The 24,826-nt window shown below is 43.3% G+C and overlaps 1 protein-coding gene across 5 annotated transcripts in view; it reads left to right on the top strand.

The window, feature by feature from the left end:
• The window catches only part of EPHA6 (EPH receptor A6), a 1,236,911-nt gene that overhangs the window by 860,534 nt on the left and 351,551 nt on the right, over positions 1–24,826 (top strand). For all 5 annotated transcript variants that reach the window (XM_073616994.1, XM_073616989.1, XM_073616991.1 and 2 more), the window contains exon 6: positions 8,257–8,381. In XM_073616994.1, the coding sequence (XP_073473095.1) occupies positions 8,257–8,381 (125 nt within the window). The remainder of the gene's footprint in view (positions 1–8,256; positions 8,382–24,826) is intronic.

Raw genomic sequence — 24,826 nt, 5'->3', positions numbered from 1 at the left:
TGGCTAATAAAAGTGCTTGAGGCCTGGAAACGCACCTAAATGCGTTACACACTTTTACAAGTGTCAGACATTTTTTCTGTCAAAACCCTACTGCCAGGAGGAAAGGCTTCCAGGAGAGTTGGCAAAACATTCTGTGTGCCTTGTACACATGATCGGACTTTCCAACAACAAAACCGTGGACTTTTGTCCGAAGGGTGTTGGCTCAAACTTGTCTTGCATACACACGGTCACACAAATGTTGGCCAACAATTACGAACGTAGTGACGTACTAGACGTACTACGTGGTTTTTCAGCTCTTTAGCGCCACCCTTTGGGCTCCTTCTGCTAATTTTGTGTTAGTAGAAGTTGGGTGAGTGCTGATTCATGCTTTTCTTTACGAGTTTTTCATTTCGTGCTTTTCAGTTCGTTTCTGAATGGCCGTTCGTCAACCAGACATGTTGCGGAATCGGAAGAGATAACGTGTTATTTATTATTGGCCTTGTAGTTATTGCTTTGACATTTTTTTGGGTTGAATAATAATAATGATTTGATTTGGTATATTTTCTATATTTTTGGATGCATAGAATGCACTTTTTGGTTAAAGTGGGGTTCCACCCAAAAAACAAAAATACCTGGAAAAATTCTTTTAAAAAAAACAAAAAAACATTTGGATATTTTTTTTTTTTTTTTACTTACCTCTAAATGCCTGTTGCTAGGTGGTCCCTCGTAGTCTGCTGTTCCTCTGCCTGGGCTGGTGACATCACTTCCCCCCAGGCACAGGAAGGGCTCCGCTCTGCTCCCTCCCTCCTGTCAATCATCTGGGACCCATTACAGGTCCCAGGTGATTGAGCGGCCAATCACAGCGCGCGGCGCCGCTCGCGCATGCGCAGTGGGTGCCAGGCTGTGAAGCCACAGCCTGGCACCCACAGTTGAAATGCCGGCGCCGACGAGCGAAGGGGGGGGACGAGCGGGGCTTCTATCCCCCGCATCGCTGGACCCAGGGACAGGTAAGTGTCCAATTAAAAGTCAGCAGCTGCAGTATTTGTAGCTGCTGACTTTTTTTTTTTTTTTTTTTTTTTTGACGGCCCCCCTCTTTAAGTTCTATTGGCAGATAGCATGTCTATTTTTTTTTTTTTAATGCACAATAAAAAAAATTGTGGAGAATAATACTTGGTAATGTGTTTTACTTCAAATGACAGTTTGGGAGTAGGCAGTTACATTTTATAAAATACAATGTAAATTTAACAAGGGACACCAACATAGTTGTATCTTTGATCTTACAAACTAGGGGATAATGGTGTTGTGGTGTAATAGAAATGTTTACGTTCTGTATATAATTGTATTATATTATGTATGTATTGCACACTGCCCTCACTGTGCACACAGCACTAATAATGTTTTCATTCTTTCGAGTCCTGATTAGAATTAGCCTGCCTATGTAACGTCCCTTGTTACCATAAACGTACAATTGTAATATTAATGTGGTACCTACGTAATCATGTGTATAAAAACCTTCAATTGCGTCATAATAAAGCAGAACAGTTATTTGGAAAGATGCTGAGCGTATCTTTTGTGTCTGTTCCCTACTGCAGTAGTTATTATTAATTTGGAACCACTAATCAATATGAGGATAGGAGTTGACTATCATCAATTTAACCAAGTCAGTGGTAACTTGCCCAAAAAAATAAAAATAAAGTATAATAATATTATTCTTGATATCACTAGAAAAAAAAAGCCTTTGAAACTTAGTTTGCAATAACTCCATCAGTATGACCAGCAAAGCAGCTTCATTATTATCCCATGAAAGAAGAAGAGAATTGTGTGCTGCATTTGGAGATTTCATAATTTGCCACGTCACGAATGTTAATTCTCCATTACGAGTGCTTGTTTACAAGACCGACCGCTTCTGTTTCTAAGCATGGGTGTTTGTACTTTGGAACTTTTGTCTGACGGACTTGTGTACACACGATCGAACAATCCGACAACAAACATTTGTTGGCAAAAAGTCCAACAACAATTGTCCGATGGAGCATACACACGGTCGCCAACAAGCTCACATCCAACATTTCCAGTTGGAAAGTCCAATCATTTGTACGGGGCAAAAGGCCTAAGGCTTGGTGCACAATTATGCAATTTCTAATTCAACTTGAGTCGCACAGAGTTGCATGACAAAGGAAATCACGTTGTTTTCAATGATGCCCATTAAAATCAATGCAGCACTGCGTGTCGCCATTTGGGAAAAGGGTCCTGTACTACTTTGGTTCAATTCCAGCTCAGTTTCAGCCACATAGAATATGCAAACCAAATCCAAAATGCAAACAATTCTCGCTACATAATCACATTGAAAATCTGTTTAAAGGAAGGCAAAGTAGTGTGAACCTAACCTATAAAAATCTCTTTTGGGGAAAAAAAGTAGCTCAGAAACAAGTAGATGATGTTATAGACCTTGGAGGGTAAATGCAGATTGTGAATGTTATTATTATTTTACAGGATTTGTATAGTGCCAACAGTTTGCACAGCGCTTGTCCATAACAATCAGCCAAGGTTTAACCACTTCACACCCGGTCTATTATAATAATATGGCCAGGCTGGAGCACTGTTATCCCGGGTGGACTTCATATGACATCCACCTAGTCTTGCGCTTTCTAGCGCATCTCAGGGGCTGTGCAGCGGCGCAATCTGTGGCTCACTGAGGTCGATTTCAGGGGAAGGAGCTTTGACTGCCTCTAAACTCTGCTGCTCCTAAACTCCTCTAAAAGCCTATGGGGTAGATTTACTAAAGGCAAATAGACTGCGCACTTTGCAGTTGCACTTTGCAAGAGTACTTGCTCCAGAGCTTAGTAAATGAGCAGAACCTCTGCTGACTTCCATCATCCAATTATGTGCAAGCAAAAATGCTGTTTTTTTGTGATTGGGTATTCATTTCAAAGTTTAGCTTTATCTTATTTACTAACCTCTGGAGCAACTGCACTTGCAGAGTGTCACTGTACTTTGCAAAGTGCACAGTATATTTGCCTTTATTAAATCAACCCCAAAATGTTCTGTAGACACAATGGAACACAGATCCTCCTACGGGGCTGACCCACACATGTCAGTTGTACACTGGTTTTTATTTATGACCATTCCTTGTGTACTAGGTGATTACCACCACACCAGTCATATGGTGATGCTGTACTGCACTGGTGACAGTATCTAAAATTAAAATTGTGATTTTTTTTTTTTAATTTAATTTCATCATTTTCCAAAAAATTACCACTTAACTACTCGCCGACCACCCGCCGCAGATGAAGGTGGCTCGGCTGCACAAATCGCCGTACTGGTACGACAATTCATGTATTAGCATTTGTGGGGTCCAGGAGAATCGATGTCCGCTGCCTGCCCGCGATCGTTTCCCGCAGAGACAGAACGGGGATCTGCAGAAGTAAACAAGGCAGATCTCTGTTCTGTCAGGGGATGACATTGAGATCTGTTTTCATGCTATGCAGGAAGATGGATCTGTGTGTTTCCCCAGTCACACAGTCCCCTATACAGTTAGTAATCAGAAACAGGGAACACATTTAACCCCTTGATCGCCCCTGATGTTAACCCCTTCCCTGCCAGTGTCATTAGTACAATGTCACTGCATATTTTTAGCACTGATCACTTTAGTAATGTCACTTAATGTCAGTTAGGTGTCCGATCTGTCTGCCACAATGTCGCAGTCCCCCTAAAAATCACTGATCGCCGCCATTACTAGTAAAAAGAAATAATGATTAAAAAAATGCGATAAATCTTTCCCCTATTTTTTAGACGCTATAACTTTTGTGCAAACCAATCAATATATGCTTATCGGGGTTTTTTTTTTCAAACATAAAAGTTTTAATAGAATATTTTTTATTTGTGTAAGAGGGAGGGGGAGGGACAAAATAAGTTTTAGTGAGTTATGTTCTATTTTACAGAAGCAAGAATATCAGTATAAAAGCCAGGCAACCAGCATTTTGTAGAAGGAGATGTCAGCATGGGCTGCCTCCATGTTTCTTTTCTGACAGGTTTTCTTTAGGCCATGTAGACACAGGCTTCAGCTTTTGTACAACAGTGTGCACAGCGAGCTTCAAGCAGTTTTACTAAAGCCTTTAAAGCACCCTTTAGTTCCACTTTGGGTATATTAAACACAGATCATATTAGAAGTGCTGGCTGTTACTTTTAACAATCTGCTAGCATGCTTTAGAAGAGTTTAATGAAACTTACTGAAACCCTGCTGAATCCTGCTAGTGGCTTGTTCAAAGTGGACAGCCAGCATTCCCATCATGATCTGTTTGACATCTTCAAACTTGCGCTGTGGGATGCTGTAAAGGCTTTGAGAAAGATGCTTAAAGCACATCCAAAGATTTGTAAATGCTCTCTTATGCTGGGTTTACATTTGTGTCTGCCAGTTCTGTGCCTCTAAAAAGCGATTGTCAAAGCTTCCTGTACACACTGCTCTTATACATGGCACTCACCGACAACAGAATTGCTATAGAGATAACTTGCAAGCTCTTATGGTATAGCAGTGTTGCTGTCAATCAAGATTTTGTGCCAGCAGCAGAGACATACCTTGTTGGTGTAGGCATAGAAGCCCCCCCCCAGACCCCCCTAATACTTATCTGAGCCCCATCTCGATCCAGCGATATGCAGGAGAGCCTCGGCCCTCCAGGAACTCTCCCTCCTCATTGGCTGAGATAGCAGTGGGAGCCATTGGCTCCCGCTGCTGTCATTCACAGCTAGTGAGCCAAATAGGAGAGAGGGGGGTGGGGTCAAGTCACGGCTCTGTTTGTGAATGGCCAGTCAGAGCCACAGCTCAGAAATGAGCCTGCTTGGGTGCCCTCATTGCAAACTCTGGGGGCACCGGACAGGAGAAAGGGCCAGCGAGGGACCTGAGAAAAGGAGGATCGGGGTTACTCTGTGCAAAACCACTGCACAGAGCAGGTGAGTATGACATGTTTGTTATTTAAAAAAAAAAGAGCCTTTAATATAACTTTAAGGCAGCAATAGCACATGATATACAAGTCAATAGGGATGATGACTGAGTTGCTGAAAGAGAAGCAGTTCCAAGTGTGATTAAAAAAAAAAATGTATGTGTGATATATATATATACACTTGCTTTGTGCACTGGTCCAAATCATTTGTGGAATTTGGATTATGGTGTAGGGTTGTTTTTCAGGAGTTGGGTCTGGCCCCTTAGTTCCAATGAAAAGAAACTCTGAAGGGTTCAGCATACCAAGACATTTTGGACAGTTTCCTCTCTGTGTTATACATGATGATGCTGAAGGACTGCCCACAGACCAGAGCTTTGGGTTAAGTGGACAGTGCCAGAGCCAGCTGGGGTTAGGTTAGATATATCAACCATTTACCCTTGCAGTATGAAGGGCTCACTGCAAGGGCAGGTTTTGTCTAATTTCCAGAGTTAGACTAAAGTAATTTTAAAACATCTTTCTTTTCTTTTAAAATAATAAACATTTTATACTTACCTGCTCTGTGCAATGATTTTGGACAGAGCAGCCAAAAACCTCCTCTGTTGGTGTCCTCCACTGGTGATCCTGGCTTCTCCTTCCTTCTGAGGGCCCCCATAGCAAGCTGCTTTCTTTGGGGGCATTTGTTGGGCTTGCTCCTGAGTCGGGCTATGTGTGTCAATTGACATACAAAGTGTGGCTCGGCCCATCCTTGCTCCTTGCTCACTGGATTTATTTGACAGCAGCAGGAGCAAATGGCTCGCACTGCTGTCTCCATGTCCAGTGAGGAGAGAGAGAGAGAGAAGTGCTGGATCGAGATCGGGGTCAGGTAAATATTAATGGAGGGCTGAAAGTTGGGAGCTGATCACAGAAGGATTTTTACCTAAAAGTGGATGTAAACCCGATTCATGAAATTTGAGCTGGGCACATATATCTGCAATGTTTTATTATCTCTCTTCAAAGGACTGTGTCCCATAGCTGTCTCCTGCTACGTTCTTCTGTTATCAGCCTGATAATCTCTGACAAGTTCTCCGTCAACTGAGATAAAACCAGCTGGAGTTTTGTGTTGGGGAGGATGCTATAAATATATTAGCAGAGTGCTGAACTATTCAACCAACAGATCTGAAAGTCTCTACCTATGAGGAGAGGGGGTGTGTGCCTTTCCTCCAATCAGCTGTCTTGGCTGTATGCCCAGGCTTCACTGCAGTGCGAAACAGGAAGAGAAAATCTCCTAACATGATCTGAACTTTCTAAAGAATATATAAAGATGAAGACAGCAGCTATACGTGTAAAACTTATGTAGGGAGATTTGTTTCATCTCTGTGTATTATCTGAGGCTGTTCACTTCACTGGGTATTAGGGTTGCACCGATACTGGTGCCCATACCAGGCATTTGCTGACAGCCGCTTCTCCTCCTCCCCCCCCCCCCATGGCTTTCAGCTGCTTTATTGAAATCTTTACAGGGTGATTGGTGCTTATAACCCACCGCCGCACCAATCACCCCCGACTGTCCCCTGTGTCCTCCTCCATGCTACTCCAGTCCCCCTCTATGTGCTCCTCCATTCCCCCCTATCTGTCCTCTGGTCCCCCTTTGTGTGCTCCTCAGTCCCCCTTGGTGTGCTTCTCTGTGTTTCTCCATTCCACCTATGTGTCATCCTCCGGTCCCCCTCTGAGTCATCCTCCAGTCCTCCTCTGTGCTCCTCTGCCCCCTCTGTCCTCCTCCGGTCCCCCAATGTCCCAGCTCTGTCAGGATGGAGAGTGGAGGAAGGAGCCGGTAAAAATGTAATTTACTGGCTCCTTCCTTTTCTGAATGCACAGAGTCAGTGACTCTGTCCATTCATAACTGAGCACCGTAAACTGTGTTTACAATGCTTCAGTTTATGAATTAACAGGAGTCGCTGTCTCCTGACTATTCACCTTCAGTGCAGCTGAGGCTGCAGAGAAAGCGACTGGGGAATCTGTGTCCTCAGTCTCCTTTCCTGTTTCAAAGGGGAGATATCAGGGGTCTGTTTAGACCCCTGATATCTCACCAGAGCCCCCCCCCCCCCCAACAGGGCTGATGAAAAAAATAATAATAAAAGAAAGAATTGTAATAAATAAATGTATTTATATTGTGATAAATTTATTTATTTGTGATAAACATTAAATTGTAAAAAAAAAAAATTAAATAATAAAAAAAAACACGGCAGAATATCCATCTTAGAGACTCTTTTACTAAGTTTAATGGTCCCCTCCTGTTTTTTTTTTTTTTCTTTATATTGTTTATGCTCTTTAAATTGTTTATATTGTTTATTCTCTTTTCTTTATATTGTTTATGCTCTTTAATGTTGATCATATTCACCCAAACAGTCTAGGCCTAGCACAGTCATCATTAGGTTACGCAGGCAGTATAGCTCCGATGTTGTTAAATAGGATCTGTTCATTGCCTGTTCCATGTGGCATGTATCTGTTTATGTTAATTTGGGGGCATTGTGTCATATATGCCCCACCCTCTCTCTCTCTTTTGTTAACTACTCAGTGTGCTGGAGTGTGTAACTATAATCATTGTTGGTTTACATTTGCCTTATCAGCCACCTTTCTAAATAATATACAAGTTTACTTTTACCCATAGCCTTGGTGCCTTACTTAGTAATGAGCGTTAAGGAATTTCTTTGTGTTGCTTGCTCTTTTCCTCTATTAACCTGGACAGAGGACCCATCTTACCAAGCAGCTCCTTTGAGGGTAGTCCTACAGTGAAAAAACCTCTGCCTTTACAACAACTTTAAGTGTATGGTAGGGGTGGCTGGGGGTCAAGCAAACCTGTTACTTTGCTTTGAATAAGCAGAGGACAGGTTTGCTTTAAGTCTATGTCACTTCTTGCCCCTGTGTCTGGCAGGTACAAAGCTAAAATGATCTTAAAGCTGAACTTCAGTGGCAATTTTTTTTTTTTTTACCCATGCAATGGTTCCCCCTGCAAGGGTTAACTGCTCATGTTGCATAGGGGATGATGAACAAGGTGATATACTTATCTTATTCCTTGCTTCCTCAGCAGCCACTGCTTTTAGGGAAAAATATCAAACTTTCATAATGTATGAAACTGAAAAACTTCACTCTCTCCTTGGTGAAGCATGATATGATGTCATGGCTTCAAGCATCAGGATCCACATGGGAAAGGAGGAAAGTGATTTTAGAAAGCGTAGGAAAGACATCATCTGGTTGAAAATTACGTTTTACTTTAATCACTTCTAACAAGTGAACCTAACATTAAAAAATGTGTCCGAATTACATTATACCAACATTCACACTATTGTTTTCTTTTTTCCTTCCTCAGCTCCTTCACTAATTGGCATGGTGAGGAAAGACTGGGCATCTCAAAGCAGCATTGCTCTCTCGTGGCAAGAACCAGACTATCCTAATGGGGTCATTCTGGACTACGAGATCAAATACTATGAGAAAGTAGGTCTTGCTCAGCATTCCTGGAAAAACGCTTAAGATGCAAGTAGTGATTTCTTTCTGACTATGTTACAAAATGTTATTCTTTCTGTGTCTTATTTTCACATTCACTCTTTATAAAGGTAAAATATGACTTTTTCTTCTGTGCTGCTGTATTTATATGTATGTGCAGTAAAATGCTTTACGCATTCTTATTGCAATCTATCTATCGTTTGTATGAATATTTGCAAGAAATGTTATTTTTTCAATAAAAGTGCTAGGACTTGCCATATATATATATATATATATATATATATATATATATATATATATATATATATATATATATATATATATATATAGATGTTATCTATGTCCATATCGGACATAGGGCTCCAACCATAAATATATATATATATATATATATATATATATATATATATATATATATATATAGATAGATAGATAGATAGATAGATAGATAGATAGATAGATAGATAGATAGATAGATAGATAGATAGATAGATAGATAGATAGATAGATAGATAGATAGATAGATAGATAGATAGATAGATAGATAGATAGATAGATAGATAGATAGATAGATAGATAGATAGATAGATAGATAGATATATTTATGGTTGGAGCCCTATGTCCGATATGGACATAGATAACATTTATAGTTAACATAAGACTTACCATCAGAAATAGACCTGGAAGTGTGGACTTACCATATGAAATGGACCTGAAAGTGTGCCTTGGTCTAATGGCCGGTATGCCAAATTAAGGGGGCATACCCTGGTTTAAGAAATGATTTTTCTGTAAAGAGAAATGAATAGTTGAGAAATGCTGTGAAATGGGGATGGGAGGGTGGGTATCGCGCACAGGAAACCGACAAGCACCACAGGTGAGCGGGCTGCTTAAATACCCCCCGGGCTCCTCCCATAAATTCTGGCCACCATACTGGCCTTCCTACTTATGGTTGGAGCCCTATGTCCGATATGGACATGGATACATTTATAGTTAACATAAGACTTACCATCGGAAATAGACCTGGAAGTGTGGACTTACCATATGAAATGGACCTGAAAGCGTGCCTTGGTCTAATGGCCGGTATGCCAAAATAAGGGGGCAAAAACATTCAGGTAGGGGTATAATATTTTATTGGTTTTCAGTTAATTCATTGAGCCAGTTTGGAAAATGCCTGTACCATCTATACTTGAGGATTGGGGATATACCGGGCGAAGCAGGCTGATTTCCACCTGCCTAGTCTTTTGATGACGTGGTCTGGGACCCCGTGGCGGGATGCTGCGGAGGCTGCTCCAATACGAAAGGAGTGTCCAGAGTACTGACTCGGGTTAAGGTGAAGATTGCGGAGAAGTATCGTTATGTGTTTCACAAACTGACAGGCGCTTAAGGGTTTAACTGGGAATGGTAGAAGAGGACTGGTGTCCGGTTGTTCAGGCAGGAGTGACAGGAGACTGTTGAGTACGGTGACTGGACACCAGCTGTTATTGGTTTTGTAGAGGTGAATGTCCACTCCGGAGCCTGTTTGCTGGGTTTTAGAAACCTCGAGGTGAAGGACGAAATGGTCTTGGTAGCGAACCAAGTGCCGTCTGCATAGTACTTGGTCTGCGGGGTTGTTACAGGTGAACTCGCCAGGTCGCAAGAACCAGTAGTAAGCCAAATATATGGCTGCTTGTAGGACCGTGCTGGGGAGAAGACCGAATGGAGAAGTCGCCAGGATGGTCGACATATCCCTGAAGATGGGCCCCGTAGTGGGTAAGCGCTTGGTGCTAATCACTGGTTGTTGTTTCTGAATGCCCCTTAGGATGGCTCATATAGCGTGTGATGAGAACAGTGAAGATTTTGCGGGGTCTTCAAGAGTCAAGAAATGTATGCCGGCTAGGTATAGCCGAATGGTATTGTAAGATAAGGCCAGCTGAGTGTGGCAGTATGAAATGAAGGCCAGTACCTGTTTGACATCTGTTGGTCCTTTGCAGCAGGGTGTCAGGAATTTATTGAACGCCTTCCAAGCTGTCTGGTAGGCTTTGAGTGTGTTATGGGAGAGTGAGTGATTGATGAGCTGCGTTGCTCCTTGTAAATGTTGAACTAGTCCAGGGTCAGTTGTGACCAGACAGGGATAGGGACCGACACTGGATCGAACCTGTTTGAAAAAGGAGGTGTAATTAAAACGTGACAGTGCGTCAGCAGCTAAATTGTATCTGCCTGGATTAAATAAACAGTGGATGTTAAACTGATGCTGTAAAGACAGTTGTACCAATCTGCGCAGGAAGGACATGACTGCTAGGGACTTGGACCTGCCTTTGTTGATAATGTCTGCCGTGGCCTGATTGTCGGTGGTGAAGACCACAGTTTGTCCTGTCCAATGATGACCCCAGAGCTGTGCAGCTGCCACTATGGGATAGAGTTCGAAGAGGGAAGATGTTCGGGTAAAGCCGGGTATCAACAGTATCTGTTGAGGCCAGGGTCCTGAAAACCATTGGTGGCCAAAAATTGCCGCGAAACCTGTGGAAGCTGCAGCGTCTGTCACCACCTGGGGTGAAAGGGCCAAAACCATGGGTATAAATAGGGATATGCCATTCCAGGCGGACAGGAATTCCTCCCACATAGATAGGTCCGCTATTGCTGCGGAGTCTAGATTCAGGATCTGATCGGGGTCTTGTGTTTCTGACAGGAATCTCAGCAGACATGACATGAAGGTGCGGCCTTGTGGAATAATTTGCATGGCGAATTTAAGCATTCCCAGGAGAGATTGCAACTGCTTTTTGGTACACCCCTTGGTGTGGGTGAATTTGTGAAGGACTGCGGGTTAGTTTGTCGAGGGGGAGACTGGCCTGCATAGTGCAGGTGTTTAAGTTGACCCCGAGAAAGGTGATGTTGTGTGCTGGGCCTTCAACTTTGTGCTCGGCGATGGGAACATTGAGATTTCCGAATACCACTCTGAGTTTGTCGAGGTCTCCTGGGGGCCTGCTGGGTGGTTCTATTAGTTGGAAGTCGTCCAGGTAATGGATGACTTCTTGGCACTGAGCCTTGTGTAAGAGTATCCAAGCGAGGGACTGAGCGAATGTGTCGAAGAGCCAAGGGCTACCCTTCGAACCAAACGTCAGTTTTGTGGCAAAATAATATGCCTCCTTCCACTTGATGCCATGCCAGCACCAAAGGGATGGGTGGATAGGCAGGAGCTTGAAGGCATCCGAGATGTCGGCTTTGGAGAGCCAGGCACCTGTACCTGCTTTGATGACTGCTTGGATTGCCATGTCCACGGAGGAATATTTTAGGGAGAATTCTTCGTAGGGGATCAGAGAATTGAGACTGGGAATGTGGGAAGAATGAGGCGCAGACAGGTCGTACACCAAACGTAATTTATTTGTGAACTTGCCCTTGACAAGCCCAATAGGGCTGACTCTCCAAGTGCTGAAAGGGGGCTGAGTGAAGGGGCCTATAACGAACTCTCGGTCTACTTCTGCCTGTAAGAGCCGATCTATGGCTTGATCGTCAATGGCCACTGAATGAAGATTCCCACATTCGTAGGTACTGTGGGGTAAAGAAATGAGGCCGGTGTGAAACCCTACTGTGAAACCCTGGATAAGGTAGGTGGCCAGGGAGGGGGTGGGGTGTGAGGTGAGGTAGAGTCCTAGCCACCAGACGTTGATCCGGCTTAGTCATGCCCTCTTTTGTTGTTTAACTTCGCACAAGTTTCTTGGGTGCGCTCTTTGGCATAAGGTGCAGATATGGAGTAGGCGGCACTGACTGAAGTTGCAGGATCCATAGTTGTAATTATTGCAGATGGCTGCCCCTCCCACGGTTCGGACGGGGCGTCCGAATTTGTCCACCTGAGGCATTTGTTCAAGGGCTGACTGACCCTGAAGTGCACCGGAGGTGGAGGGAAATTCGAAGGGACGTCTGATTGTCGCATTGGCGCACCAGGTGGCAGTGTGAGTGGAGGACTGGCAAATCGCACACAGGGGTGAGCGTAAGCCGGCAAAATGGTGGCAGAACAGCTCTGTGTCCATGAGACTCCAGTTTGTTGTTGTTTGGAATTGTGTGAGCCTGGCTGCCGCCTTTGCGGAAAAGGAACGTTGGTAGTCATAAAAAGAAAATCCTCCATACTTGTAGCCCAAGTCTACTACAGTATGGAGGTATAAGTCCAGCTCTTCCCTTCTGCTGGGAGAGGCTGAACACAGGACATCTCTCATCATGCCAAAGGCCAGGGTGAACTCTGGGACAGATAATTTCCGGTTCAGTCTGGGGTCTTTAGCTTTAAGGACCACCGATATGTCACCCCAGGTATAGGCCTTATTTTCTGCCAGATCGTAGACAGAAATCAGGAGAGAGGCCAGGTTGACGTCCCTGCCGTCCAAGATGTCCTTCCTGATGCTGGTTAGCACCAAATGGGAGGGGTAGACAATGGGGCTCCAGCCTGTGGTACCTGCAGGGAGGGGTGTTAAAGGTTGGGTTACGGTTGGGTCGGGAATAGCCGCGGACGGCCGAGCCTCCAGGAGTGCCACTCTGGTTTGTACGTCCGTGACCGAGGTAGAGAGGGACGACACCATAGTGTGAAGTTGTGAGATGGCCGAGGATATCGACTGGAGAGATGCCTGCTGGGTACTGGGTCCTGCTGCAGCTGGTAGGGGGAGGAGGAGCTTGAACAGCTCGCCTTTCCTGGCTGTCGTGGGGAAGGGCACGCCTCTGCATCTTAGCTCTGCCGTCAATTTGGGGATAGTCCATCCTCTGAGGGACTGCACGCTGCCACTCTCTGAGACTGGAGAAGGTGACAGGGGGGCCGTGAGGTCTTCGCTGCCGGCCTGGGACATGGTTGATCTGGTAAAGATATCCTGTTCGTGTTTTTTGGTTGACTGTAACCTATTGGGAGTGACATGAATTTCAAATTTGTTTTGTTTCCCTGAGCCATACTTACCCAACTTGTTTTCTCCCTTTTTTTTTTTTTTTACCTGGGGGGATATCGTCCAACCTGGTGCAGGGTGGACCTACTGAGCTTTGACTGACCTGGAGGAAAATGAAAGGTGATAATTCGTGAAGGGTTTGCTTGCTAACTTGAAGCAGTGACTTGTATGGTGATTTGCAATCTTAGTGACAACGAAATGATTTGAAATGTTTGCCTTGATTATGAAATGAGTGAAATATCTTGCCATGACAGAGATCCGGCTCGGTCGTGCCGTGACTGCGACCGACCACGAACCGGGCTCTGGAGCATGTACTGAAATGAGGCAATCGAAAAACCATTGGTGCACACCGGGACGAATCGGTGCATGTTTGATGCATCTGGATTCGAATCGGAGCGCAGTATGAAAAACGAAATGACAGAAATGTTTTCACCTTGACCGAGGCTCGAATTGGTTGTGCCGCATTTGCGACTGGCATCGAACCGAGCTCTGGTATAGGTATGGATACGGCCAAAATAACTGGGCTATTCCGTAACGAATCGGTGCATCTCGGATGCGACTGGTTTTGAAAACGGTGATGCCATGTGGGAGTGAAATGAATGGTAATAGTTGCCATGACAGAGATGCGGATCGGTCGCCCGATATCTGCGACTAGCTACGATCCGGACTCTGGAGCATCTTTCAGAAATGAGGCCGAGCCCTGGGGCACGCCGTAACAAATCGGTGCATCGGGGATACGACTGGATTCGAACCGGAGCGCGGTAAGTGCAGGTGTAACAGATTATTGCCATGACAGAGGCGCGAATCGATCATGCCGCTGTTGCGACTGACTGCGAATGGAGCATGTACTGAAATGTGGCAAATACCTGGGGCACGCCAAGACGAATCAGTGCATTTCCATGCGACCGAAATTCGTATCGGAGCGTGATACATGGCAGTGAAAATGATACCATGACAGAGGTACGAATCGGTGAGTCGTAACGAGCGACTGATAATGAACGTGACTCTGGAGCATGTACTGAAATGAGGCCGTAACTACTGGGGCACACCGGAACGAATTGGTGCATCTTTTGGATGTGACTGGATTCGAATCGGAGCGCGGTAAGTGACTGAAATGAATGAAATGATTCGAAATGGTTGAAATGTTAGAAATGCTTAGAAATGTTCAGAAATGAGAAATGATTTGGTATCGAACTGACGTCGACAAGAAATTGCGACATTGCGAATTACAACGGTTGTCTACTTGCGTGGTAACAATTTAGCCATGCCTGAAATGAAGCGACGTCTACGTCGCAGTGGTTTTTTTCAAATAACGAGAAATGGTAACATAACGATAGTGCGAGTGGTATGCATTGCGGTTACGTTTGTGAAATTTGCGAGTGATTCGTAAGTTTGATATCATGGTTTAGTGACATTATATCTAACAATGCGTGAAAACAAAAGTCCGACGGGACCCTACCTGCGACAGCCGAGCCAGACGCGTGGTACGAACTCTGAATCGGTAACACGGACTTCGAAACTCTCGAGCACGGAATTGCGAATGCGGGAACTTGCGAGACACGAACTTGCGGATGCTGGTATTCGAATAGTCGGCCTAGTGACGTATATCGCGCACAGGAAACCGACAAGCACCACAGGTGAGCGGGCTGCTTAAATACCCCCCCGGGCTCCTCCCATAAATTCAGGCCACCATACTGGCCTTCCTACATATATATATATATACACACATTGGCAAGATATCCACTCGCACTGCAGCATTGCAAGGAAAGTGACAGAGTTTTGGAGAAAGGGGTGGGGCTTACAATGCAATGTGACATATTGGGATTGATTTGCTAAAGGCAAATAGACAGTGAAATTTGCAAGTGCAGATACACTCAGTTTCCCCAGAACTTAGTGAATGTGGTGGAGCTTCACTTTGTAAAGAATACCCAAACAGGTGCAAGGAGAATTAAAAAAAAAAAAAAGCATTTTTGCTTGCACATGATTGGATGATGGAAGTCAGCTTAGTTTTACCACATTCATCATTCGCCCAAGCACAGTAAAAGGCCATATGGTTCTCAGGCTCATCTGTTTGCACAAAGAGAAAGTGAATGTAATCCCCCCCCCCCATCCATGAAAAAACGACCTTGTCCTCCCACAGGGCATATGGGCTACCAGCAGAACTGGACCCTTTCACACCCACAAACTACTAGCTATTGGGTTCCAGCCTGTATACTGGCATTGCAAAAATAATTGATGGCGATAACTAATAACAAAAGTATGATTTGTTATAAATAATAAATAATAATAATAAAAAAGTTTTTTTTATTTATAGTAAAGCAAAATAGAAACAACAAGCATGCATCGCAGTGCCAGGCAGGGTAATACAAAATACAAATTTGCAACTCAAGAGGATAAACCTTTCAGTCCAGAAATCCCATTATGAAAAAACTTACCACTGAAATGGAACGTGGCAACAGATAAAATAGTAGGTCCATGACTTAAAAATATTTAATTTAAGTTTATTTTTATATTCGGTTTTCACACAGACACATATAAAGTTATTATTGGCATGCATTTGTGTTCAATCTATCTGTTATTAAACACAGCCAAAATATCTACCATCATCTATATATCTGTATGTGCATGAATGGATAGACAGACAGATAGACAGACAGATAGACAGGTAGACAGATAGACAGGTAGACAGATAGATAGATAGATATCAAGCAACTACAAATTGTAGTAGAACAGTTGACCTGGAATTTAGTTATCTCTCTACATTTCCATACAGTATACTGTATGTTGAATGCATTTGTCAGCTTGAACCCAGGTCTGTGTTCAGGCTGAAGTTTTTTTTTATGTTCTGGCAATTTCATTAAACACAGGTAAAACACAAAGGATTAAGTACAAAGTCAATGAACACAGCAGTACTCTAAAATGGCTGAGCTTGCTGTAATTTCAGCTTCCTAACAAATGTTATAATTTATTTTACGGTTGCAACAGTTGCCATGTAATCTCCCCTAGGAGTAAATTCTGTTCTACTTTATTTATATTTCATTTGTGAAGAGTAACACCAAAGAATCAAGATTTTATGTTTATATTCATATACAATGTAGTTTTTTCAAGTTAATGTGAATAAACTACACTGTGAAGTGCAAAACAGAGAGGAGTTAAGGGCGCTCTGGTGGAGGTGGGTAGCTGGTCAGAGGGATGATAGTGATGAGGTGGCACTCCTGGCAGCACTTTGGTTAGAGGAGAAGCAACTCTGAAGATATAAAAAAGTAAAAGAAAGGCACCTCTAAGTGCAGTATGCAAAATTTAATAAAGTGCACAAAGGGTTAAAAGCACTTACAAGATTGTTGAGTGTTAAAAAACATGATAAAATCAGGAGTCCTCATCTGTGGCATGTGTCCATCCTCAGCATGGTGGTAGAGAGCAGTGTAGAGCCGTCCAGCAGCTGTAAAGGTCTGACGAAGGCGCTGCACATGCTCCGAAACGCGTTACCGCCCCTTTCTCTACACTGACACCATCAGCCTTGTGTATCCCTCAGTGAATACAGGCTTCCCTGCTGCCTCTTCTTTCCAACACACATGAGAACGCTTTACAGCTGCTGGACGGCTCTACACTGCTCTCTGCCACCCAGCTGAGGATGGACACATGCCACAGATGAGGACTCCTGATTTTATCATGTTTTTTAACACTCAACAATCTTGTAAGTGCTTTTAACCCTTTGTGCACTTTATTAAATTTTGCATACTGCACTTAGAGGCGCCATTCTTTTCCTTTTTTACACTGTGGAGTGCACCTATTAATAAATTATTTTTGTGTATACTTTATCTGGACTGCCCCCAGGCTGCCACCCTTGTTAAAATGTGTGGTGGTTGCCTCTCTACCCTAAAAAAAACAAAAAACAAAAAAAAAACTGTGTATATATATATATATATATATATATATATATATATATATATATATATATATATATATATATATATATATATATATATATATATATATATATATATATATATATATATATATATATATATACACACCTCACATTCATTTTTGTAAATATTTTATTATATCTTTTCATGTGACAACACTGAAGAAATTACACTTTTCTACAATGTAAAGTAGTGAGTGTACAGTTTGTATAACAGTGTAAATTTGCTGTCCCCTCAAAATAACTCAACACACAGCCATTAATGTCTAAACCGCTGACAACAACAGTGAGTACACCCCTAAGTGAAAATGTCCAAATTGGACCCAGTTAGCCATTTTCCCTCCCCAGTGTCATGTGACTCGTTAGTGTTACAAGGTCTCAGGTGTGAATGGGGAGCAGGTGTGTTAAATTTGGTGTTATCGCTCTCATTTTCTCATACTGGTCACTGGAGGTTCAACATGGCACCTCGTGGCAAGGAAATCTCTGAAGATCTGAAAAGAATTGCTGCTCTACATAAAGATGGCCTAGGCTATAAGAAGATTGCCAAAGCCCTGAAACTGAGCTGCAGCACAGTGGCCAAGACCATACAGCTGTCTAACAGGACAGGTTCCACTCAGAACAGGCCTCGCCATGGTCGACCAAAGAAGTTGAGTGCACGTGTTCAGCTTCATATCCAGAGGTTGTCTTTGGGAAATAGACGTATGAGTGCTGCCAGCATTGCTGCAGAGGTCAAAAAGGTGGGGGGGTCAGCCTGTCAGTTTGTGTCAGGGGGGATCAATGTATGTGTCAGGGGGATCATTTTATGTGTCGGGGGTAAGTGTATGTGTCAGAAGGGGTCAGTGTATGTGTCAGGGGGATCAGTGTATGTGTCAGGGGGGTCAGTGTATGTGTCAGGGGGGCCAGTGTAGGTCTTATAGGGGTCAATGTATGTGTCAGGGGGTCAGTGTATGTGTCAAGGGGGGCCAGTGTAGGTGTCAGGGGATCAATGTATGTGTCAGGGGGGTCCGTGTAGGTGTCAGGTGACCCCCCTGACCCCCTGTATGTGTCAGGGGGGGTAGTGTATGTGTCAGGGGGATCAGTGTATGTGTCAGGGGGATCAGTGTATGTGTCGGGGGGTCAGTGTATGTGTCAGGAGGGGTCAGTGTATGTGTCAGGGGGGTCAGTGTATGTGTCGGGGGGGTCAGTGTAGGTGTCAGGGGGGGTCAGTGTAGGTGTCAGGGGGGTCAGTGTATGTGTCAGGGGGGGTCAGTGTATGTGTCAGGGGGGGTCAGTGTATGTGTCAGGGGGGGTCAGTGTATGTGTTAGGGGGTCAATGCATGTGTCAGGGGGGTCAGTGTATGTATCGGGGGGTCAGTGTAGGTGTCAGAGGGGTCAATGTATGTGTTGGGGGGTCCGTGTAGGTATCAGGTTACCCCCCTGACCCCCGTAAGTGTCAGGGGGGTCAGGGTATGTGTCAGGGGGGTCAGTGTATGTGTCATACACTTTTTCCCTTTAAAGATTTCAATATTTCTTACTGTTAAAACAATGTCTATATGATATTCATTTTTTACTTTGTAATTTGAAAACAAATTCCAATAACATTGCTTGCAAAAGATGGCACTTGGGCACCTATGGGCAAGTGCTCATTTCTCACTTTAGCAGAACCTTAACGTTCAACACTTACTAGATGCCTGGTCCCCTTCTGTGCTTTGTGGTTCCAACCACCTGCCCCTACGTCACTACAGAATAGTAACATAGGGGCTAGCAGTAGAAACCACAAATACGGTAGGGTACACAGTCATCTGACACACAAATGTTGGATGCTGAAGCTTCTACTTGAGGCCATAGCTCTTAAAGAGAGCGAAGTAGGGACTTCCTGCCCCCCAGAGTTGTAAGTAACAAGAAAAAAACACAATGTGCTATGGCACAAAACACTGAGGTCATCCCTAAAACCGGGGGGGGCGTTTAAAGAGTCCAATTGAAATGACCAGTCACTAACAAGATGGCTTGAGTAGGGAGGCTCTGGAATCAAGTGCTAGACAAAAATATTCTATTTCTTCGTAGAGACCATTAGGAGACAAAGTATTTAGAGAAAATGTCCAAAATGTCTCCCGCTCACAAAGCATTTGAAACCATTCAGCTTTGGAGCAGGCGTTGGGGATATGATCTATCATCCACACATGTAGTCCTATCATAGATTGCCCATGCATTTCTTTTAAATGTCTGGGTACACTGTACTTGTCACCCCCCTGCTCAAGGGCACGCCAATGTTTCCCAAATCACGTTCTCAATGTCCTATTGGTCCTGCCCACATATAGCAGGTCACCTGGTCAAGGTATAGATGACAAATTCTGTGGAGCAGTTGTAGAAAGTGGGGATAGGGTGGGTTTTGCCATTGGCAAGGAAGGACTTTCTTTCATGTGGAATAAAATGATGCATTTTCTCTTATGGCACTGAAACATACAATCAGATTTTCAAATAGTTTGCCTGGGTATGGGCACATTTTTACCTTTCTTTTGAGATTGGTAGGGGCTAACTGACTTTTTATGTTGCCAGCCCGATGGTACGTGAGTTTAGGCTTGGGAGGGAGTCACAACTGTGGGTCTTGTAATAGAATCCCCCAATGTTTAATGAAAATCCATTCTTTTTCATTTTTCATGAAATTGGATAATAAAACTGATTTGGGCCTGGTTGGTGCTATCACTAGTGGTCTCTACTTTAACTGGAGGGTCTAAGTATGTAGTAAACTATTCCACAATGGTGTGTGCTGAATATCTTTTTTAATGAAATGTTTGTTGAAATATATTGCTCTGATCTAAATATTCAGTGTCGAAGGTGCAATTTCTGTGTAATTGATGGAATTGTCTTTTCAGGGTATCTTGTTTCCACTTAGGATGATAACAACTACTGGAATAAATGTAAGGGTAGCACCCTGGGGTTTAGTCAGGGAGCTCCTCACAAATTTACTTGCCAAGAGTAGTTATCTGATGTGGCTTCTTGCTGGGGCCTTTTCCTGCATGGCTGTTCTCTTATTGAAGTCTGGGAGTCTGCCAATTGAATCTGCAACTATCTAAGGGTGTCCTGGCCCTAACCCTCTTTTCCCCAAAAATACAAAAAGGACTGTTAAGAGAAATACTGTTAAGCGAAATAAAAACCTCTTTTACATCCATGAAGTGTCTGGCGCCCAATAACTCTGTCCCCCTTGCACCTGCTCTGCTAACCCACTTTCCCCCAAAAATACAAAAAGGACTGTTAAGAGAAATAAAAACCTCTTTTACATCCAAGAAGTGTCTGACGCCCAATAACTTTGTCCACCTTGTACCCACTATGCCTCACAACCAACCATATACAGAAGTAAGTAAGCTATCTTTGGCTTCAAAAGTTCTCAATAGACTGGACAAGGCCAGAGACTTTGCTACATAAGAATAACCAACAGTGGCTTTAAAGTGATTTTTAGACATAATCCTAGATTCTGAAAAACCTAATTCCATGTCCAAAAAAACAGGGAGGTAGTGCCAACTACATTCAAAAATAAAAAGAAAAACTGCGCTGCAGAGCAAAAAAGGTCAAAGGTAAAAGCTGCACACAAAATACACCAATATCTGTGTATACCATGAAAAATAAAAAATAAATAAAGTGCGCTAATTATATGAAAATACACGCATAGATGTGAATACATGTGGGTAGTAGTAAAAACCACAATCTACTGAGAGCAAGTAAATGACTCCATGAGTGGTAAAAATATATAAGTGCAAAACATAAAAACTCAAATAAAAAGAAGAAACAAAAAATGTGTACATGTGAAATACAATGATATTAATAGCGTGAAAATCTGAAATTCAAACAAACTCAGTCCATGGGTTCAAATATAAAAAGTTCATCAGTGAAAAAAAGCTTCCATCCACTATACAGCTCAGCAGCAACTAATCCCCCTATGAGTGGATTGACAAAGGAGAGAGATGTGCAGGATGGTGCAAATCCACTGGCGGTGACTCCAATAAGTGAGAAAGTGATAAAGGTGGACTCTTACCCTCCGTGTTGGACCCCCTCCTTGGCAGGGTCTATCAGGCATGCAGATTTTTGCCCTCTGCAGGGACCATGTAATGAGAAGATCTCCCCAGCAGCTGTTAGGAATGTTGTCTCCGATCCGGGCTGGTCCAAGTGAAACGCCTGGAGAGGGGGGGAAGGAAAGCTCTCTTGCTCCCAGTGTGGCAAAGGAAAAAACAAAAGAGCGGAGCTCCAATAGTGTAAAAAGTTTCGGAATTTATTAAATAAAAGTACAGACCGCAACGGAGAGTGCACGCTCCGTGAGGTGAAAATACAATTAAAAACAAGCCGGCATATAAAAATCGTAATAACCCGTGCATAACATGGGGCAATCGTGACGGCTTACAACGTAGCCACGCCCTACATGTTTCGTCATTAGTAGACGTCTTCAAAGGGGCACAGGCTACGTGTTAAGCCATCCCCTATATAGTATAACTGTGCATACCAAGCCTCGTTTTCACCTCCACTCTCAGGGGAGGGAAAACCCAAGCCTCTACCTGGTGCTCCTCAGTGAATGGATGTTGCCAAGGTGACACATAGGACTGAAACTAAACAAAACTTCAGCCCCTCCCAGCAGAGCCAATCTCTCGCGCCATCTGGAGGAAGAAGCCCAGTATTACTAGACAATTAATATGTCTTACAGATGCTAATTTGGAACGTAAAATTGACAGAGCAGAAAGGAGAAAATCACTGAATCTCACCAAGAGGCAAAATGTGATGGAAAAAATTATAAGTATATATGGAAATGTACGGAAAAGAAACAACGTTCATCTCCGTAAATAAAACCACATTCAAAAAACACATGTATGAAAAAAAAATATATATGTATTAAAGTCACACCGTAATAAATGGAGGCCCATCCATGAACGTGAAGAGCACTCGGTATCACAATGATGCGACTAAATCATTATAATGTATAATATCTAAACATATCACTATGCTCCCAAAAAAAAAAAAAAAAATTGTGAATGGATGAAGAGATAAAAAAAGTGAATGGATGAAGAAAAAAAAAAAAGTTGTTGGTGAGATTCAGTGATTTTCTCCTTTCTGCTCTGTCAGTTTTACGTTCCAAATTAGCATCTGTAAGACATATTAATTGTCTAGTAATACTGGGCTTCTTCCTCCAGATGGCGCGAGAGATTGGCTCTGCTGGGAGGGGCTGAAGTTTTGTTTAGTTTCAGTCCTATGTGTCACCTTGGCAACATCCATTCACTGAGGAGCACCAGGTAGAGGCTTGGGTTTTCCCTCCCCTGAGAGTGGAGGTGAAAACGAGGCTTGGTGTGCACAGTTATACTATATAGGGGATGGCTTAACACGTAGCCCGTGCCCCTTTGAAGACGTCTACTAATGACGAAACATGTAGGGCGTGGCTACGTTGTAAGCCGTCACGATTGCCCCATGTTATGCACGGGTTATTACGATTTTTATATGCCGGCTTGTTTTTAATTGTATTTTCACCTCACGGAGCGTGCACTCTCCGTTGCGGTCTGTACTTTTATTTAATAAATTCCGAAACTTTTTACACTATTGGAGCTCCGCTCTTTTGTTTTTTCCTTTGCCACACTGGGAGCAAGAGAGCTTTCCTTCCCCCCCTCTCCAGGCGTTTCACTTGGACCAGCCCGGATCGGAGACAACATTCCTAACAGCTGCTGGGGAGATCTTCTCATTACATGGTCCCTGCAGAGGGCAAAAATCTGCATGCCTGATAGACCCTGCCAAGGAGGGGGTCCAACACGGAGGGTAAGAGTCCACCTTTATCACTTTCTCACTTATTGGAGTCACCGCCAGTGGATTTGCACCATCCTGCACATCTCTCTCCTTTGTCAATCCACTCATAGGGGGATTAGTTGCTGCTGAGCTGTATAGTGGATGGAAGCTTTTTTTCACTGATGAACTTTTTATATTTGAACCCATGGACTGAGTTTGTTTGAATTTCAGATTTTCACGCTATTAATATCATTGTATTTCACATGTACACATTTTTTGTTTCTTCTTTTTATTTGAGTTTTTATGTTTTGCACTTATATATTTTTACCACTCATGGAGTCATTTACTTGCTCTCAGTAGATTGTGGTTTTTACTACTACCCACATGTATTCACATCTATGTGTGTATTTTCATATAATTAGTGCCAACTACATGACTAAAAAGACAAACCATACTGATTTTGATTGCAATGGTGAACAAACTATGTAAAAGGGGAAGGAGGCCATCGCAGATGATGACAATGTCGACTCGTCAATATACCTGCCACAAAAAAAATATGCTGAGCAAAGGGGCTGTGGCTTTAGATGTAATTAGCCTCCCATAGGCCCATGGTCAAATTAGCATAGCTGGGAGCAAAATCTGCCCCCATAGCTGTGCCTCTAGTCTGGAGATAGAAAGCATTATCAAAAGCAAAGTATTTTTGTTAGACAATAGTGGGATGCTTCCAGAATGAATCTGGCTTGTTTGTAATTTAACTCTGTGTGAATATGAAGTGTTCTACGACAAGAAGTCCTATATGATGAGGGATGGAAGTAAATGGGCAACTCACATCCAGGGACCACCAACAATAGGAGGGATCTCATGAGTAATTGTGCAAAGTTTCCATAAAATTTCCAGAGTTCCAGCTCGGTGAGCAGGAGGCATTTTGGATTTTCTCTCCGAATACATTGTCTCCTAATGGTCTCAATGAAGAATTATAAACAAACACAGTCATTTGAATTAAAGGGGTTGTAAAGGTAAAAATTTTTTCACCTTAATGCATTCTATGCATTAAGGTGAAAAAACTTTTGACAGTACCGCCGCCCCCAGCCCCCCCGTTTTACTTACCTGACGCCTCGAATCTTCGCTGCTCGTTCTCGTCATCTTCATTGCAGCTCAGCCTGGTCGCTGATTGGCTGCAGTGGATGGATTGAAAGCAGCGCAGCCATTGGCTCGCGCTGCTGTCAATCACATCCGATGACGCGGCGCGCCGGGGGGCGGGGCCGAGTGATACAGCGAGCAGCTATAGCCGCCGGCTGTATCACGAGAGCGCGCCCGCAAGCACTCACCACCATGCGAGGGAGCTCACATTAAGGTGGTAAATGCTTGCGGGGAGGAGCTGAAACAGCCGCCGAGGGACCCCAGAAGACCAGGTTCGGGGCCACTCTGTGCAGAACGAGCTGCACAGTGAAGGTAAGTATAACATGTTTGTTATTTTAAAAAAAAAAAAAATACCTTTACAACCCCTTTAATTGTATTTTTTGTAATTATTTTTGTATTTAATTTTTATGTTCATTGTATTCTTGTATTTTTTTTCCTTTAAAAATGTATTTGAATGGTTGTATTTGCTTGTATTAGAGCTGCTTCGAATCCATTTGTGCTCCATTTCTTTTCCTCGTTCTGTTATATCACATGCTGTTTTTATTTACTTATCTTATTGCCCATTTGTTTCCATCCCTGGGTCACTTTAAGAATTGCTTTGGCTCAGCCCACCCATGTCATTGTCCACATATACTCTGTGTTATTTCCTCCAACATCTGACATCTGGTTTAAGAAAGGGGCAAATACAGCCCTGAAATGCAAAGCCATGCCCTCTACATGTGACGTCACCAGCCTCCAAGAAT

Source organism: Aquarana catesbeiana, linkage group LG02, assembly GCF_042186555.1.
Source record: "Aquarana catesbeiana isolate 2022-GZ linkage group LG02, ASM4218655v1, whole genome shotgun sequence".
Classification (NCBI taxonomy): domain Eukaryota; kingdom Metazoa; phylum Chordata; class Amphibia; order Anura; family Ranidae; genus Aquarana; species Aquarana catesbeiana.
The sequence above is the reverse complement of the archived record's forward strand: the minus strand, read 5'-3'. Positions and strand labels throughout refer to the sequence as shown.